Genomic DNA, 17,453 nt, shown 5'->3' with positions numbered 1-17,453 from the left:
TTTATTTATGTATTTAGAGAAGAGACATATTTTTCCTTTGGGATTGTAAGTGTGTTGCCTGTTACTTTCAGGAGGGTGCACTTGTCCTCTCATATTGTTGTCCTGTAGATTTTTTTTTTGTTTGATATTCTCATGTATTAGACTTCCATTCTCTTCTGTACACTGCCTCCTGTTGACTCTAAGTGGAATGTAATTTATTCTTGCAACTATTGTGGTTTGAAAATATTTAGCTTTGTTCTTTCTATTTCTTATCTTCTTGTAATTTATTGACATCATGAACGTCAATCAATGAGTCTTTCTCGTTTTCTTCATTGTTATTGGATTTACTCTTCAAAGCATTTTTAGGGAGTATTGGGAGAGAGGGATGACAAATGCATTTCCTTAGCTTATAGTCTTGAACCAGAATGTCTTCTTTTTTATCCACTTCTTACCATTTCCTCCAAAATATTATTTTAATGAAAATAATTTGTATCTGCATGATGGGTTTCTGGCTATAAACTATAGTTAAATAAACTTTCATTTACTCCTCAGAAGTTGAAATGCATGGGTTTTTTTTTTTTTTTTTTTTTAATTTTTGACAGGCAGAGTGGACAGTGAGAGAGAGACAGAGAGAAAGGTCTTCCTTTTGCCGTTGGTTCACCCTCCAATGGCCGCTGCGGCCGGTGCACCGCGCTGATCTGAAGGCAGGAGCCAGGTGCTTCTCCTGGTCTCCCATGGGGTGCAGGGCCCAAGCACTTGGGCCATCCTCCACTGCACTCCCTGGCCACAGCAGAGAGCTGGCCTGGAAGAGGGGCAACCGGGACAGGATCGGTGCCCCGACCGGGACTAGAACCCGGTGTGCCGGCGCCGCAAGGTGGAGGATTAGCCTAGTGAGCCGCGGCGCCGGCCAGAAATGCATGTTTTTATAAAAATAAATGTCTTAAAATAATTTCATGTTTTGAAATAATGAAATGATTCAGTATATTTGAATATGCCTAGGACACTACAAAATACAGAATCTCTACTCAACAAATATTTTGTCTAATTCTTTGTATTACTTTATTTTCAAGAGATAGAGATCAAGTAAATTTCTGTAATATTGGTATAAAGACATTGGGTTATATTTTATTTTAAAAAGAGATGAAAAATAGCTATCTATCTCTACTTTGTTATTAGAAATAAAAATTAACTTTAAAATCCTCATAAAACATTTGGAGATCAGAAATAAAACTCTCCATGAAGCATGACATTTTTTATTATACTATAGCAAACATTGTTCAACTTTTATACAGTGGTAAACTATAGGTTTACTAAACTATAAAGTTATTAAATAAAAAATGCTACATGACTGTGATTTATAGCTGAGATCCTTGAAGATCAGAGGAGTTAATAAGTTTTCCCAATGTTACACAGTAAGTTGGTAACCCAGGATTCAAACTAAGATCTTCTGATTTCAAATCATTGCCCTTTCCTCCACAGCACAAGGTTATGAGCTCTTAAAAAGAGATACAATGCATGATAAGATTGAGGTTGTTCTACCATATAAATAGAAATAACTATTAATATTTAATTTGCAGTGAAACTCTATGCTTTAACAAGCCAAGTTATCGATGGTGAAATGCAGTTCTATGCAAGAGCCAAAAATTTCTACCAAGAAGTACCAGCCACTGAAGAGGGTATGATGGGAAATTTCATTGAACTGTCCAACCCAGATATCCAGGCCTCTCGAGAATTTCTAAGGAAATTTGTTGGGGTGAGTTATCCAACTTCTGCTTGATGAGAAGACAAAGTTCTTACAAACATTGAGCTCACATGCATCTGTGTAATCACTTAAGTCAGGTTAAAGCCATATGGCTCAGCCAAGAGTTCAACCTAAAAGCCTGTTTTAAGATGTTCAGAAAGGTTGGACCACGTCAAACCACTGGTTTATCCCACTTGACATTTTACCCTCCTAGCATCGGCTAGTCTTACATGCTTTAGGGGAAGATGAACTAGCAGTGCTTGTATTACCATTTAGGGATTAAGAAGATGTCTCTTTTAGAGTCTCACAGATAAACAGTTGACACCCAGATGATTGATGAGCGACCATGCCCTTTGGGATCTTGGGATGATTTATTGATTCCCTGTAATACAAATTAGATGTAGTAAGGAAATGCATGCTTATGTTCACTATAAAAGTGATAGAAATAGTAGCGTCTCTTTATATTATTTAATACATAGCTCAGATTTTGCCTTGAAAGAATGTGATCCCTTTGTAGTCTTGGTGTTGGATGAATGAACCCTCACTTATTACTTTCATGTCATGTGGGAACAAGTAGTAGAGTATAGGGACTGAAAACTTACACTTCAAAGTCATCATAATACTTCCACTTAATGTGTAGGCAAAATTGGGCTTGTTACTCAAATGCAGTAAGACTGAATTTTCTCACCTGTGACTAGGACAGAGTGGCATAGAAGTTACATCATAGGAGAATGTGAAAATCAAATAGATAATTCATGTTGAGTACCTGCTCTAATGAGCAAAATTATGACCCAATGAATCTAATTTATTGCTACTACTACTCATAACAAGTTTTCCTATAAGAAACATATTCAGTTGTTGGGATAGTCTTAACTCACATAATAAAGCTGCTGGTGGTCCTACTGAAAACATGAAGTCCTAACTGGCAAACAATTTATTCCAATCCATTGTTAAGTAGGTTGTTTTAAAATTGGAGTTTAATTTATTCAGATAAAGGTACATTATAAGTATTGGGACTTGGGGTTAGCCTGTCAGCCTGCTTAGAAGCATGCTATTTAGAATATCCCTAGTGTTATAGTAAGGTTCACTTCACATCCAAGTTCCTTGGAGCACCCAGTGCCTGAATCTGCAGTCTGACAATTGAGAAAATATGATCAGGTTGGGATATCTACAGAGGCTGAAGGGTCTGGATATCAACTGTAGCCACAAGAGACTTGGGGGGCTCTAGCAGTGTTTACAGGTCAGGTCCTCGTGGAGTATTTCTACATCAATGTTGCTGACTAATTTCACGGAAAGCTTAGACTGACAGTCACTCTGCTACGCACTTTTGAAGTGTTGCTTCATTTACTCTTCAAAATATTTATTGGAGCTAAGTACTGCTATTAGCTCTGTTTTTTATGGTTGTGGAAACTGAGGCTTGGAGAGGTCAAATAAGTTGTCAAGATCCCACATTTGGCAAGAGACAGAGCTGAGACTTAAGCCTAGCCAGGTCTGTCTGACACCAAACTCCTGCTATTAACCATGACATATTTTTTCCATTTGTCTCATGAAGCAGAAAAATCCCTGCCTTGTGCATGCATATGTGTGAATGTGTATGTGTGTGTGTGTGCACCATAAACCTCAACTCTCCTTCAGTCTGGCTCAGAGTAACCCCTCCTACTTGCCTCATGGTGAGACTGACTTTGATCCCAAAGCATTTCAGAAGCTTAGTTAGTAATCCAGCTGTCTTGTCACTCTGTGTGGAATGCCAAGCTGACCACAGGGATGCTGGTCAGACCGAGCTCGTAAGCACGCCCACAGGCCTAGGAAAGGAAGCAGCCCTGTGCTTGCATATTTATGTTGGAAAAGATGCTGCCTGCTCCTTTCAAACAAACGTAAGGAGTCCTTCTGAGCAGACAAGGCTCACTTGTGAAGCTGTGACCTCTAACTAAGAACAAACAGTCTTTTTAAAGAAATGACATTTTGGTTCTTTGACCTTAATAATCTACTAAATTAGTATCCAGGTCAAGAAACAAGGAGTTAAAGAATTTGGATATCTGACATGATTTATTCTTGTGTCAATTGGGAAAAGGCAGATTGTTTACAGTTTTACCTTCTTGCCAACACCTAGTAACATGGGACAGTGGGAAAAGGTATTTAAACTAGTTGCAAATGTGTGTATTTTAGTAAATAAGCAAATGATACCAAGATGATGTCAGTGGCTTAGCAAATAATTTCCTTCGGTTTTAGCAATTCATAAATAGCAATCAATATTTGAAGGTATTTATTTTAGGTTTTTCTCAAAGATTGGATGACTGAAAAATCTGGGCCTATATTGCCAAATTTCATGGTTTTTATATAGTGGCATTAAATGATTTTATTTCAGTCTCCAACTCCACTGAATGAATTTTAATATTGTTCAAAACAAAATATATAAGCAGAATAAAAACTAAAATGAAGTTATAGTAATATTTTATATGAACACAAAATTTTATAAATGAATGTGAAGATGAAAAACATCTCATTTTGGAATCACACTGGTCACATTAGTGTGAGGGCACTAGATTTCAACATGATCACAGCTTCAGCAATCCTAGTATCCCTGGGATACTGTCCCTGGGATCAGTCTTTTTTTCTTTTTTTAAAGATTTTTTTATTCTATGTAAAAGGCAGAGTTACAGAGAGAGAGAGAGAGGGAGAGAGAGAGAGAGAGAAAGTTCTTCTATCCACTGATTCACCCCACAAATGGTTGCAATGGCCAGAGCCGAGCCAGACTAAAGCCAGGTGAGGTGCCAAGAGCTTTTTCTGGGTCTCCCACATGGGTGCAGGGGCCCAAGGACTTTGCCCATTTTCCAATGCCTTTCCAGGTGCATTAGCAAGGAGCTGGATTGGAAGTGGAGCAGCAGGAAATTGAACTGACAGCCATATGGGATGCCAGTGTCACAGGCAGCAGCTTAACCCACTACGTCACAGAACTGACCCTGAGGGATAAGTCTAAATATCCCTTCTTGGAGGAGCTGTAGGTGAATGAGAGACAGGGGAAAATCGCTGGTTCCAGGATATGGAAGGCACTGCCAATTTGTAGAGTTAAATGGAATAGAGGGAATGAGGCTGTAGTGGAGAGAGGCTACAAGTACATAACATTAAGTGAAAGATTTCTTTTGTGTTTTCAAATAACAGCGATTTCAAGAATAACTATAGACAATTATCACATTTTTAAATTGGTGAAAAATACTAACTAGACAGAATATTCAAGGAAGCTCTATTTAAAATATTTCACCTTTCTGGACCTCATTTTCTTTGTCTGAAGAGCAGGGGAATTAGATATCAGTGACTTAAAAATGCTAGTTTTTTTCTGGGACTCTTTCTTAAGTTTTTTTTTTTTTTTTTATTTGTTTGAGAGTCAGAGACAGAGTCCTTCATCTGCTGTATCACTCCCCCAATGCTTGGACTGGGGACAAAGCTGGGATCCAGGAACACAATCCAGGTCTCCCACATGGGTGGCAGGGACCCAGTGACTGACCCATCACTGCTGTCTCCCCAGTGCATTGGTGGGAAGCTGGAATTGGTGGGAGCCAGGAATGAAACCGAGGCACTCCCATGTGGGACATGGGTATCTCCAGTGTTGAGTTAAATGTCTTCTTCCTTATTGAGGTTCCTTAAGGGCTTCCTTAAAGAATGATGGGAAGCTTGTGTGAGTGAGGGCCTGCCTCACTTTAACCAAAACAGCTTCAAATTTATTTATTCATTGACAAAAAGGAGTTCAGCTGTTGTAACCTTCTTGAAGTCATCTGGCATAGATCTCTGTGGTCTCTTTGCTTTATTGTTCCATGTTTCTACTTCTAAAACCACTTGCTATATTAACGAGAATAATAGGAGGCTTTTGGGGCCAAGTAATGATAAAAAGAACTTGGTAGCGGAGGGGCCAATATGGCCTTATAGCAATAAGATGTTCTGAGTCACGCAGGGCAAAATAGATAGTTAATAAGGAAAGGGGATAGAAACCAGCGACAGATCCATAAGAATTTCACGCAGAGATGCCCGGGAGTCCAACAGAGACTGAGTGGGTCCATGCTGAGGGAGCAAAAAGTGGCATGGCAGAGAAGCTGAACAGGGAGACTGACCCCCCACCCCCACGACACGGACCAAATGAGACATGAGGTTGTGAGTCCATGGGGCTGTAGAGAGCAGTGGGTAGTAGAACCTGGTGAAATGTGTTTGAAGTTCCAAGTGGGATGAATAGGGGAACAAACAGAGAGGTTGGGTACACCCCTGTCCATCTATGTCTCCCCTCTCCCCCTAACCAGACCTGCAACTGGCTGGGAGAAGCCATATTGTTTGTTTACATCTTTGAATGTAAGCAGGGGGCTACTGCATTTGCCACCTATGCACATACCTGTCAATTGTGGGGGCCACTTCACAACACCCCCATCCAGGAACGAAGATCACAACATTTCAGAGTAATTTCCACCCCCACCATGAAACCTGTACAACAAGGAGAAGTCCTAAATATTGAAATCCCGAGCTTGTTTCATGCAGCAGTGAGAAGTGAGCCGGCCCCACTAGGCAGAGCTTAGTGCAACAGAGCTCTCTATCTCTATCCAGAAGTGAGCAGGACTCCCGGAGGCTGGGCTGCATGCTTCCACTTGTAACACACAGACACATAGCAGCTCATAGCAGACGGAAATCTCACCCTAAGCACCAAGACACATATTAAAGAGAAAGTAACCGGAAATGCCAAAAAACAAAGAAAAGAGCCTTAATAAGAATAAGGAAGACAGTATGAACCCCCCCAAAGGAATACTACAGTTCTTCTTCAATAATAGAAGCTGAAGAAAAAGAGATTGAGGATATGCCAGGAATGGAATTCAGAAAATTGACTGTCAAATTACTTAAAAGCAACCAGAAACAAATTCACAATCTAAATGAAAAGTGTTCCCAAGAAATTGAGATATTAAAGAGAAGTCAGAATGAAATACTAGAAATGAAGAATTCTATAGATCAAATAAAGAGTGCAGTAGAGAGCCTTAACAATAGAATGAGACAGAAGAAAAAGTATCAGAACTAGAAGACAAGTTTCTGGAAATAATATAGTCAGAACAAACACAACAAGAAGAAATTAAGAAATTGAAAAACATGGTTGGAGATCTACAAGATTCTATCAAATGACCCAACATACAGATCCCAGGAATTCCAGAAGGTGTGGAAAGAGAGAAAGGATTAGAAAGGCTTTTTAATGAAATAACAGAGAACTTCCCCAGTCTGGAGAAAGAGACATCCAAGTACAGGAAGTACACAGAACTCTCAATAGACAGGATCAGAAAAGATCTTTACCTCAACACATTGTAGCAAAGCTATCATCAGTAACACATAAAAAAAAAAGATCCTAAAATGTGCACCAGAGAAATGACAAATCACATTCAGAGGAAACCCAATTAGACTCACTTTGGACTTTTCATCACAAACCCCATGGGCAAGGAGAGAATGGTAAGACATACTCCAAGCCTTAAGAGAAAAAAACTGCCATCCCAGAATACTGTACCTGACAAAACTCTCATTTATGAATGCAGGAGAAATAAGAATCTTCCAAAACAAACAGAAATTGAAAGAATTTGTAACTACTTGCCTAGCCCTACAAAAGATGCCCTAGGATGTGCTACACACAGAAACACAGAAACAGGAGCATCACTATAATAGTAGATGAACACAGAAACTGACCCAGAAAAGTACAAATGAAATCCAAAATACAAAAACAAAACTATTCATGGAAACATGGCAGGGAAAGTCAGTACTCAACAATAGTAAAACTGAATGTAAATGGTTTCAATCCCCCAGTTAATAGACACAGACTGGCTGAACAGATTAAAAAAGAAAACCCATCTATTTGCTGCCTATAAGAAACATATATTACCAACAAAGATGCATGCAGACTGAAAATGAAAGGATGAAAAAAGATAATCCATGCTAACAGAAACAAAAAAAAAGAGTTGGTGTGGCCATTCTAATATCAGACAAAATAGACTTTAACACAAAAACTATTAAAAGAGACACAGGACACTATAATGATTAAAGGATCAATTCAACAAGAAGATGTAACTATTATAAATGCATATGCAACTAATTACAGGGCACATCACTATTTAAAAGGGATTTTAAGGGAGATATATACTTAGATACAATAGTAATGGGGGATTTCAATACCCTACTTTCAGAAATGAACAGATTGAGACAGAAAATCAGCAAGGAAATAACAGAGTTAATCGTCACCATAGACCAAATAAACCTAGCAGAAAATATCTACAGAGCCTTCCACTCTATAGCCACAGAGTACACATATTTCTCCGGTACATGGAACGTTCTCTAGGATTGACCACATACTAGGCCATAAAGCAAACCTCAGCAAATTAAAAAAAATCGAAGTTATATCATACATCTTCTGGGACCGCAATGCAATGGAATCAACAACTCAAGAATTTCTACATCATATGCAAACACATGGAGAATGAACAACATGATCCTGAATGAATAGCAGGTCATAGAAGAAATCAAGAGAAATCAAAAAATGTCTGGAAACAAATGAAGATGACAATACAGCATACCAAAATTTGAGAGATACAGCAAAAGCAGTGTTAAGAGGAAAATTTATTACAATTGGTGCCTACATCAAGAAACTGGAAAGGCACCAAATAAATGAACTATCTGTGCACCTCAAGGATCTAGCAAAACAGCAGCAAACCAAACCCAAAACCAGTAGAAGGAAAGAAATAATTAAAATTAGAGAATAAATCAACAAAATTGAAACAAAAAAAACAATACAAAAGATCAGCAAAACGAAGAGCTGGTTTTTTCAAAAAATAAACAAAATTGACACACCATTGGCTCAACTAACCAAAAAAAGGAGAAAGAAGACCCAAATCAATAAAATTAGAGACGAAAAATGAAATGTAACAACAGAAACCATAGAAATAAAAAGAATCATCAGAAATTACTACAAAGAGCTATATGCCAACAAATTGGGCAACCTAGAAGAAATGAATAGATTCCTAGACACACACAACCTACCTAAACTGAGTCATGAAGACACAGAAAACCCAAACAGACCCATAACCAAGACAAAAATTGAATCAGTAAAAAAAGACCCTCCCACCGGCACCGTGGCTCAACAGGCTAATCCTCCACCTAGTGGCGCCAGCACACTGGGTTCTAGTCCCGGTCAGGGCACCGGATTCTGTCCCGGTTGCCCCTCTTCCAGGCCAGCTCTCTGCTGTGGCCCGGGAGTGCAGTGGAGGATGGCCCAGGTGCTTGGCCCTGCACCCGCATGGGAGACCAGGAGAAGCACCTGGCTCCTGGCTTCGGATCAGCGTGGTGCGCCGGCCGCAGCACGCCAGCCACGGCAGCCATTGGCGGGTGAACCAATGGCAAAGGAAGACCTTTCTCTCTGTCTCTCTCTCTCACAGTCCACTCTGCCTGTCAAAAAAAAAAAAATAAATAAATAAATAAAAAATAAAAAAAAAGAGAAAAAGACCTTCCCAAAAAATAAAAGCCCAGGGCTGGATGACTTCACTGCTGAGTTCTACCAGACATTTAAAGAAGAACTAACTCCAGATCTTTTCAAGTTATTTAAAATAATTGAAAAAGAGGGAATCCTCCCAAATTCTTTCTGTGAAACCAGAATCACTTTAATTCCTAAATCCAGAAAAGATGCAACAGAGAAAACTACAGACCAGTTTCCCTGATGAACACAGATGCAAAAACCTTCAACAAAATTCTTGCCAATCAAATCCAACAACACATCAGGAAGATTATTCACCCAGAACAAGTGGGATGTATCTCTGGTATGCAAGGATGATTCAACATTCGCAAACTATGTGATTATCTCAATAGATGCAAAGAAAGCATTTGACAAACTCTAAGCAAATTGGATTTAGAAGGAACATTCCTCAACACAATCAAGGTAATTTATGACAAACCCACTGCCAGAATCCTATTGAATGGGGAAAAAGTAGAAGCATTCTCACTGAGATCTGGAAACAGACAAGGATGCCCACTCTCAACACTGCTATCTAATATAGTCTTGGAAGTTTTAGCCACAGCCATCAGGCAAGAAAAACAAATCAAAGGGATTCAGATCAGTAAAGATGAAGTCAAACTATCCTTATTTGCAGATGATATGATTTTATATATATAGGGAACCAAAAGACTCCACTAAGAGACTACTAGAATTCATAGAAAAGTTTGGTAAACAGCAGGATATAAAGTCAATACACAAAAAACAAGTCTTCATATACATAGACACTGCCATGGCTGAGAAAGAACTTCTTTTTTTAAAGATTTATTTTATTTATCTGAATGACAGAGTAACAGAGAGAGGTAGAGACAGAGAGAGATGTCTTCCATTCGCTGGTTCACTCACCAGATGGCTGCAATGGCTGAAACTGTGCCAATCCAAGCCAGGATCTAGGAACTTCTCCCGGGTCTCCCATGTGGGTACAGGGGCCCAAGGACTTGGGCCATCTTCTACTGCCCTCCCATGCCACAGCAGAGAGCTGGACTGGAAGAGGAGCAGCTGGGACTAGAACCAGCATCCATATGGGATGCTGGTGCTTCAGGCTAGGGCTTTAACTGGCTGCACCACAGCGTTGGCCCTGAAAGAACTTCCAAGATGAATATCATTCACAGTATCTACAATAAATCAAATATCTTGTAATAAATTTAATCAAGGATGTCAAAGATCTTTATGACGAGAATTACAAAACTTTAAAGAAAGAAATAGGAGAAGACACAAAATGATGAAAAAAATTCCATGTTCAGGGATTGGAAGAATCAATATCATCAAAATTTCCATTCTTCTGAAAATAATTTACAGATTCAATGCAATACCAATCAAAATACCAAAGACATTCTTCTCAGATCTAGAAAAAAATGATGTTGAAATTCATTTGGAAACACAGTAGACCTCGAATTGCTAAAGCAATCTTATACAGCAAAAACAAAGCCAGAGGCATCACAACACCAGATTTCAAGACATACTAAGAGACAGTTATAATCAAACAGCCTGGTACTGGTACACAAACAGATGGATAGACCAGTGGAATAGAATAGAAATGCGAGAAATCAATCCAAACATCTACAACCAACTTATATTTGACCAAGGAGCTAAAACCATTCCCTGGAGCCAGGATACTCTATTCAACAAATGGTGCTGGGAAAACTGGATTTCCACATGCAGAAGCATGAAGCAGGACCCCTACCTTGCACCTTACACAAAAATCCACTCAAAATGGATCAAAGATCTAAATCTATGACCTGATGCTATTTAATTACTAGAGAGCAATGGGGAGACCCTGCAAGACACTGGCACAGTCAAAGAATTCCTGGAAAAGACCCCAGAAGCACAGGCAATAAAAGCCAAAATTAACAAATGGGACTACATCAAATTGTAAAGCTTCTGTACAGCAAAAGAAACAGTCAGGAAAGTAAAAGGCAACTAACAGATTGGGAGAAATTATTTGCAAACCATGTGACTGATAAAGGATTAACAACCAGAATATATAAAGTGATCAAGGAACTCCACAACAACAAAACAAACAACCCACTTAAGAAATGGGACAAGGACTTAAACAGAGCTTTCTCAAAAGAGGAAATCCAAACGGCCAACAGACACATGAAAAAATGCTCAGGATCACTAGCTGTCAGGGAAATGCAAATCAAAACCACAATGAGGTTTCACCTCACCCTGTCAGAATGGCTTTCATACAGAAATCAACAAACAACAAATGCTGGAGAGGATGTAGGGGAAATGGTACCCTAATCCACTGTTGGTGAGAATGCAAACTGGTAAAACTACAATGGAAGACAGTTTGGAGATACTTCAGAGATCTGAAGATAGTCCTACCATATAATCCAGCCATCCCACTCCTGGGAATTTATCCAAGGTAAATGAAATCAGCAAATAAAAGAATTATCTGTACCTCCATATTTATTGCAGCTCAATTCACAATAGCTAAGACATGAAATCAACCTAAATGCCTATCAACAGAGGACTGGATAAAGAAATTATGGGATATGTATTCTATAGAATACAAAATCTGGTCATTTGCAACAAAATGGATGAATCTAGAAAACATCATGCTTAATGAAATAAGCCAGTCCCAAAGGGACAAATCCCATAGGTTCTCCTTGATCTGTGATAACCAACAGAGCACATAAAAGGAAATATGTAGAAGTGTAATTGATGCTATAAGAAGCAATGACTTGAACAGCCCTTGTCTTGACTGTTGAGGAACAGTTTATTATTTTTTTATTATTATTATTTTCTACTTCATACTATTGTTTGAGCTTTTTTTTTTTTTTTTTTTTTGACAGGCAGAGTGGATAGTGAGAGAGAGAGAGACAGAGAGAAAGGTCTTCCTTTTTGCTGTTGGTTCACCCTCCAATGGCCGCAGTGGCTAGCGCATTGCCCTGATCCGAAGCCAGGATCCAGGTGCTTCTCCTGGTCTCCCATGCAGGTGCAGGGCCCAAGCACTTGGGTCATCTTCCACTGCACTCCCGGGCCATAGCAGAGAGCTGGCCTGGAAGGGGGTCAACGGGGACAGGATCCGGCGCCCCGACTGGGACTAGAACCCGGTGTGCCGGCGCTGCAAGGTGGAGGATTAGCCTATTGAGCCGCGGCACTGGCCTGAACTTTTACTTAACATGGAATTTATCATAGGTGTATTAAGTCAATTGAAAATAGATCCCAGGAAATAATAAGAGTGGGAATAAGAGAGCTGTATAATAATAAGCTGAATAATAAGCTGTATAGTACACATTCCCAGGAATTTACCCCTAAGGGTAAAGCTAAAAACTTGCTGTCGGATTCCAAATCCCATTAAGGTGGGTGGTACTATTGCCATCTTATGTGTTAAAGTGATCATATTAAGTGTGTGATTGATCATATAGATAGGATTAAGTGTCAAAGGGATCACATAAATAAGACCAAGTGTCTGGTAATAGCAATAGATAGAATTAAAAAGGAGAGAAAGTACCAATATGGGAAGCAGTCCACATAGCAGACTCATAAAATGACAAATGCCCTAAACAGCACTCTGACCTCAGAATCATCCCTTAAGGCATTTGGATTTGGTTGAAAAGCTCATGAGAGCATTTCAGGCATGGAAAGCCTGTGTCAAAAATGTTCTACATGAAGGATCTCTATGAGACCCCAGTGGAAAGAAGAGGCCATCAAAGAAGGATGTACTTTTCTCTGAAACGAGGAGAGAACTTCCACTTTGCTTATAGCCTTGTCAAAATACTGATGGAGTATGTGGACTCAAGAGGCTTCCATAGCCTTGGCAGCTCATGACAAGAGCCTTGGGTGATCACTGACTTAAAAAATAAGAGTGTAAATTGTTAAATCAACAACAGGAGTCACTGTGCACTTACTCCCCATGTAGGACCTCTGTCCTTAATGAGTTGTACTATGAGAATTAAGTGTAAAACTTGCTCTCAAATAATACTTTATACTTTTGTGTGTGCGTGTGTGTGTGTGGAAATTGTGGAAATATTTACTTAGTATAGAGTTGGTCTTCTGTATATAAAGTTAATTAAAATGAATCTTAATAAAAAATGGGATGGGAGAGGGAGTAGGAGGTGGGATGGGAATTGGGGTAGGAGGGCATGTATCAGGGGGAAGAAACACTATATCCCTAAAGCTATACCTATGAAATTTGTATTCCTTAAATAATAAAAACTTTCTTAAAAAAACTTGGTAATTAAAAATCTGTTTTTATATACAAAATTTCTTTTAATAAAGTCATTTCTAGTAGCTTAAATGAATTTCCTTACATTTAAATATACTTAGAAGATGGTGCCTTTTTTTTTTCTCTCTCTTTTTTTTTGTACAGCATTCACAATATAAACCTTTAGTGTAGGCCTTTATCTGAGTTAATTTAGATTAAATGAGTTGAATGAAGAACTGGCATAGTATAATTTATAATGGCAAACATATGCTAGTGAACTACCACTTACCCTCCTCATCATCGAGGCAGGCATCATTAATCAATCACAGATCTCTTTCTTGCTGAATGAATGAAGCTGTAGAATTCCTTTTAACATAGCATGAGAGAGACACTACTAAGGAAATCAGACTTGCACTTGCAATGACATCTCTAAGGTAGAACTGGCTTTGAATTCAGACAATTCTCTTTCGAATTCTAGCTCTGCAACTTGCTATGTATGATTAGAAATCTGAGTTTTTGCATCTCCAAAATGGGGCTAATAATCATTATCCTGTGGAGTTTTATTATTATAATAATTATTTAAGACGAAAAGCACTTAGTCCATATAAGTATTCATTGTTCACGGCTATTGTTCTTCTTTTCAAGAAGCCAGAGTTGCCTCTCTTTTTGTTCTTCATGTATCTTTCTAGCATGAGGAAGGCTTTTGGGTGGAATGGAAAGCAGCTTTTTTTATGTTTCCCTTGCTTGTGCTCACCTTTGATCCGCAGCCAAATGTTTTCTTTTTCTTTTTTTTTATGCTTAGTTCCTGAGAAATCAAGAGTAAGCTTTGTCCATAAGATCTTGATTGGCAACTTCAAGTATCTTGTTACTGTAATTTCTAGCACGAAACCTATTCAGCAGCCATTACAATTATGGCCAAATAATTTAGACCAGCTGCATCTTTGTAAATCAGAAAACGTTTTTAATTTTATAGAAGCAAATTTGAGAAAGTTTGCATTGGCTGATTTCTCTCTCTACCAACCACCTCCCACTTCCCTCAGCCCTAGTTAATTCAGTGCACAGACCTACTTAAAATTCCAATTTTCAGGGTTTTGAGCCCAGCAAATCATGTCGTTTCTGGGACAAAAAGCAGAAAACAATTTTTAGCATTAAAGGAGATTGCTGAAATTACCATTTATCCATGTGAACATGCTGTGTGTCATCAGGTAAGGATATGAAATAGAGGGCTGGCCCAGAGAACAGAGCAATTAGCATTCCTCAGCTCAGGTCCCCAGACTTACCAACCACACAGGAGCAGGAGATAATTGAGAGTGCCCAAGTTTTTTTTTTTTTTTTTTTTTTTTTTGACAGGCAGAGTGGACAGTGAGAGAGAGACAGAGAGAAAGGTCTTCCTTTTGCCGTTGGTTCACCCTCCAATGGCCGCCACGGTAGCGCGCTGCTGCCGGCGCACTGCGCTGATCTGATGGCAGGAGCCAGGTGCTTCTCCTGGTCTCCCATGCAGGTGCAGGGCCCAAGGACTTGGGCCATCCTCCACTGCACTCCCTGGCCACAGCAGAGAGCTGGCCTGGAAGAGGGGCAACCGGGACAGGATCGGTGCCCTGACTGGGACTAGAACCCGGTGTTCCGGCGCCGCAAGGCGGAGGATTAGCCTCGTGAGCCACGGCGCCGGCTGAGAGTGCCCAAGTTCTGTTTTGAAAAAATATAATTTCAATTTTCCAAATATGAGCTTTTTCATTGAATGGACTTTTAAAACTCAAAAAAACTGTGACTGGTTATACATTTTTAACTATGTTATAACATACAGTACAGATTCATTTAACTGTATTCAACCCAAACTTACAGTCACCAGTTTTACTTTCGTAGGGTTACCAATGGCCCATTTCTTGGAGAAATTTTCCAAGTGCTTGAATCTAAGATAATATTTTAAAAAATTATTAGTTTGCAGTTCTTTTAAAGACCTATATTTATATAAATTAAGGTAGGTGGAATGAGATTTTTTTTGAAAAAGGTAATTGAATGTGGAAGTGGGTACATGTCTGTAGACATTTGTCCAAACATTTAATTGTACATTTCAAATGGTGCATTTCATTGTTTAAAACCGATGTAAATAAAGTTGACTTATAGAGGTAACTGGAGGGTCCAAGACTCGGGGAGGGCTTCCGCGCTTGAAATGCTCCACAAGGTACCTTTCTTTAGGGGCCTGGGAAAGCTGGAACAGATTGCGCCTTGGACTGCGGCTCTGGTATAGGACGAGTCAGCAAGAACGTGCTGCTGCCTGTGTTCCACAGTGTGGAACTGGTGGACATGATGGAGTCCTTCCTCCTCGAAGCCCAGAACTACCTGCAGGTCGAAGGTGACAAGGTGGAAAGCTACCACTGCTACAGCCTGCAGGAATTCACACCCCCCTTCGGGAGATACGATGTCATCTGGATTCAGTGGGTTTCTGGTTAGTCCTGTTTGGCATCCCTCTACCCTCTCCTCTTGTTAGCTAGAGAAGACAGCTGTAGGGTCTGCCAAGGACACTGGGGCAGATTTAGGTGGAGCTGTGCTTAGAACAATTAGCTGGCCTCTGGTGTCATTGCCCTGGTCCGGTTCCTCACATTTTCCCCCTAACAGCCTCTGTACAAACCTAATTCTCACCCTTAGTGAAACAGTGAATACCTTTGGACCAGCCTAAATCCTTGAAATTATGTAAATACTTGGTAAGAATTTAAAAGGTGAGACTAAAAGAGTTTCATCCTCATTTATTGACAGAACTAGATGTTCTTATATTTAAATCTCCAGGAAGCGAAATGGCAGGGAAGTAGGTTTTGTAGTACGTGTGTGCGTCTGTAAGAGACATAAAGGAGTATTATAACGCAGTTGGGTAATCCAGGGGACATGGAGGGACTCATGGGCCGACAATCATTTATCTCGTGCTTGTGGGGGATACTGCTGGCAGTATATCTATTTCACAGACAGGGGACTGAGCCTCCTCAAAGAACATTCACGTTCTCTTACCTAAATTCTCAAAGCAACTAAAACAAGGCCATGACTTAATTTGCGAATGGGTGAACACCTGACCCCTGGATCCTTCCCTCTGTGTGCTTCCCCACTCCTTTCCCTCCTTGTCTCATCCTGTTCCCTGTCTACTTGGCCCCGTTTGTAGGGTACCTAACTGATAAGGACCTTCTTGCGTTTCTTTCCCGGTGCCGAGATGGCTTGAAAGAAAACGGCGTCATCGTGCTGAAAGACAATGTGGCGCGGGAGGGCTGCGTCTTCGATCTCTCGGACAGCAGCGTCACTCGGGACATGGACATCCTCCGGAGCCTCATCCGCAAGAGTGGGCTGGTGGTGCTGGGCCTGGAGAAGCAGGAGGGCTTTCCAGAGCAGTGCATCCCGGTGTGGATGTTCGCACTGCACAGCGACGGACGGTCCTGACCGGCGGCCGTTGTGAGGGCCGGGTGGGACAGGGGTATTTTTCCTCGGAGGTGCCCCTTGTCATGCTGACGGCAAAGGAGAGAGGGGTACAGTGCAAGTCTGGAAATGACTGATGATGGCATAGGTACAAATTTTCACTAACGATATCATGTCCACATCCTGAAATGCACACGCTTAGATGTGCACGGACTCTATTGAGACATGTATATGCTTTGTGGATTTTCTGAAAGAGGGAGTGAAACAGGAAAAGTACTAAGAAATTACCTGGATGTATCTAGGTTGTATGGGGCGGAGAGGGTGTTTATCAATGTCTAGAAATTCTAAACTGTCTTGGTCCTGGCTGATGGGTGTTACAGCGGCATCCCCAATGGCTGGGAGAAAATCTAGACTCCATTCCTTGCCCTCATCTCAGCAACATCACATTTCCTTCCTCTTTGGTACCATTTCTCTTAAACAAACTTCTTCCCTTAATTAAGAAGGCACTAGACAAAATAATCGTATGAAAGCAAACCCATTACTCATTTTGTCTTAGTCTTTCTCTTGGCAGAAAAAGTATATAGTTTCATCTTCTACTTTGGATCTGTTTCACTGCCTAATGATGTGATATGGATTCA

At 40.1% G+C, this 17,453-nt stretch overlaps 1 protein-coding gene across 1 annotated transcript in view; it reads left to right on the top strand.

The window, feature by feature from the left end:
- NTMT2 (N-terminal Xaa-Pro-Lys N-methyltransferase 2) overlaps window positions 1-16,839 on the top strand; it is a 29,955-nt gene extending 13,116 nt beyond the window's left edge. Inside the window, exons 2-4 of the mRNA XM_062193774.1 lie at window positions 1,557-1,732; window positions 15,616-15,865; window positions 16,568-16,839. Coding sequence (XP_062049758.1) covers window positions 1,557-1,732; window positions 15,616-15,865; window positions 16,568-16,839 — 698 coding nt within the window. The remainder of the gene's footprint in view (window positions 1-1,556; window positions 1,733-15,615; window positions 15,866-16,567) is intronic.
- Window positions 16,840-17,453: the final 614 nt, after the last annotated feature.

The sequence above is a fragment of the Lepus europaeus genome, chromosome 5 (assembly GCF_033115175.1).
Source record: "Lepus europaeus isolate LE1 chromosome 5, mLepTim1.pri, whole genome shotgun sequence".
Lineage (NCBI taxonomy): Eukaryota > Metazoa > Chordata > Mammalia > Lagomorpha > Leporidae > Lepus > Lepus europaeus.
This window is presented reverse-complemented; position numbering and strand designations above follow the sequence as displayed.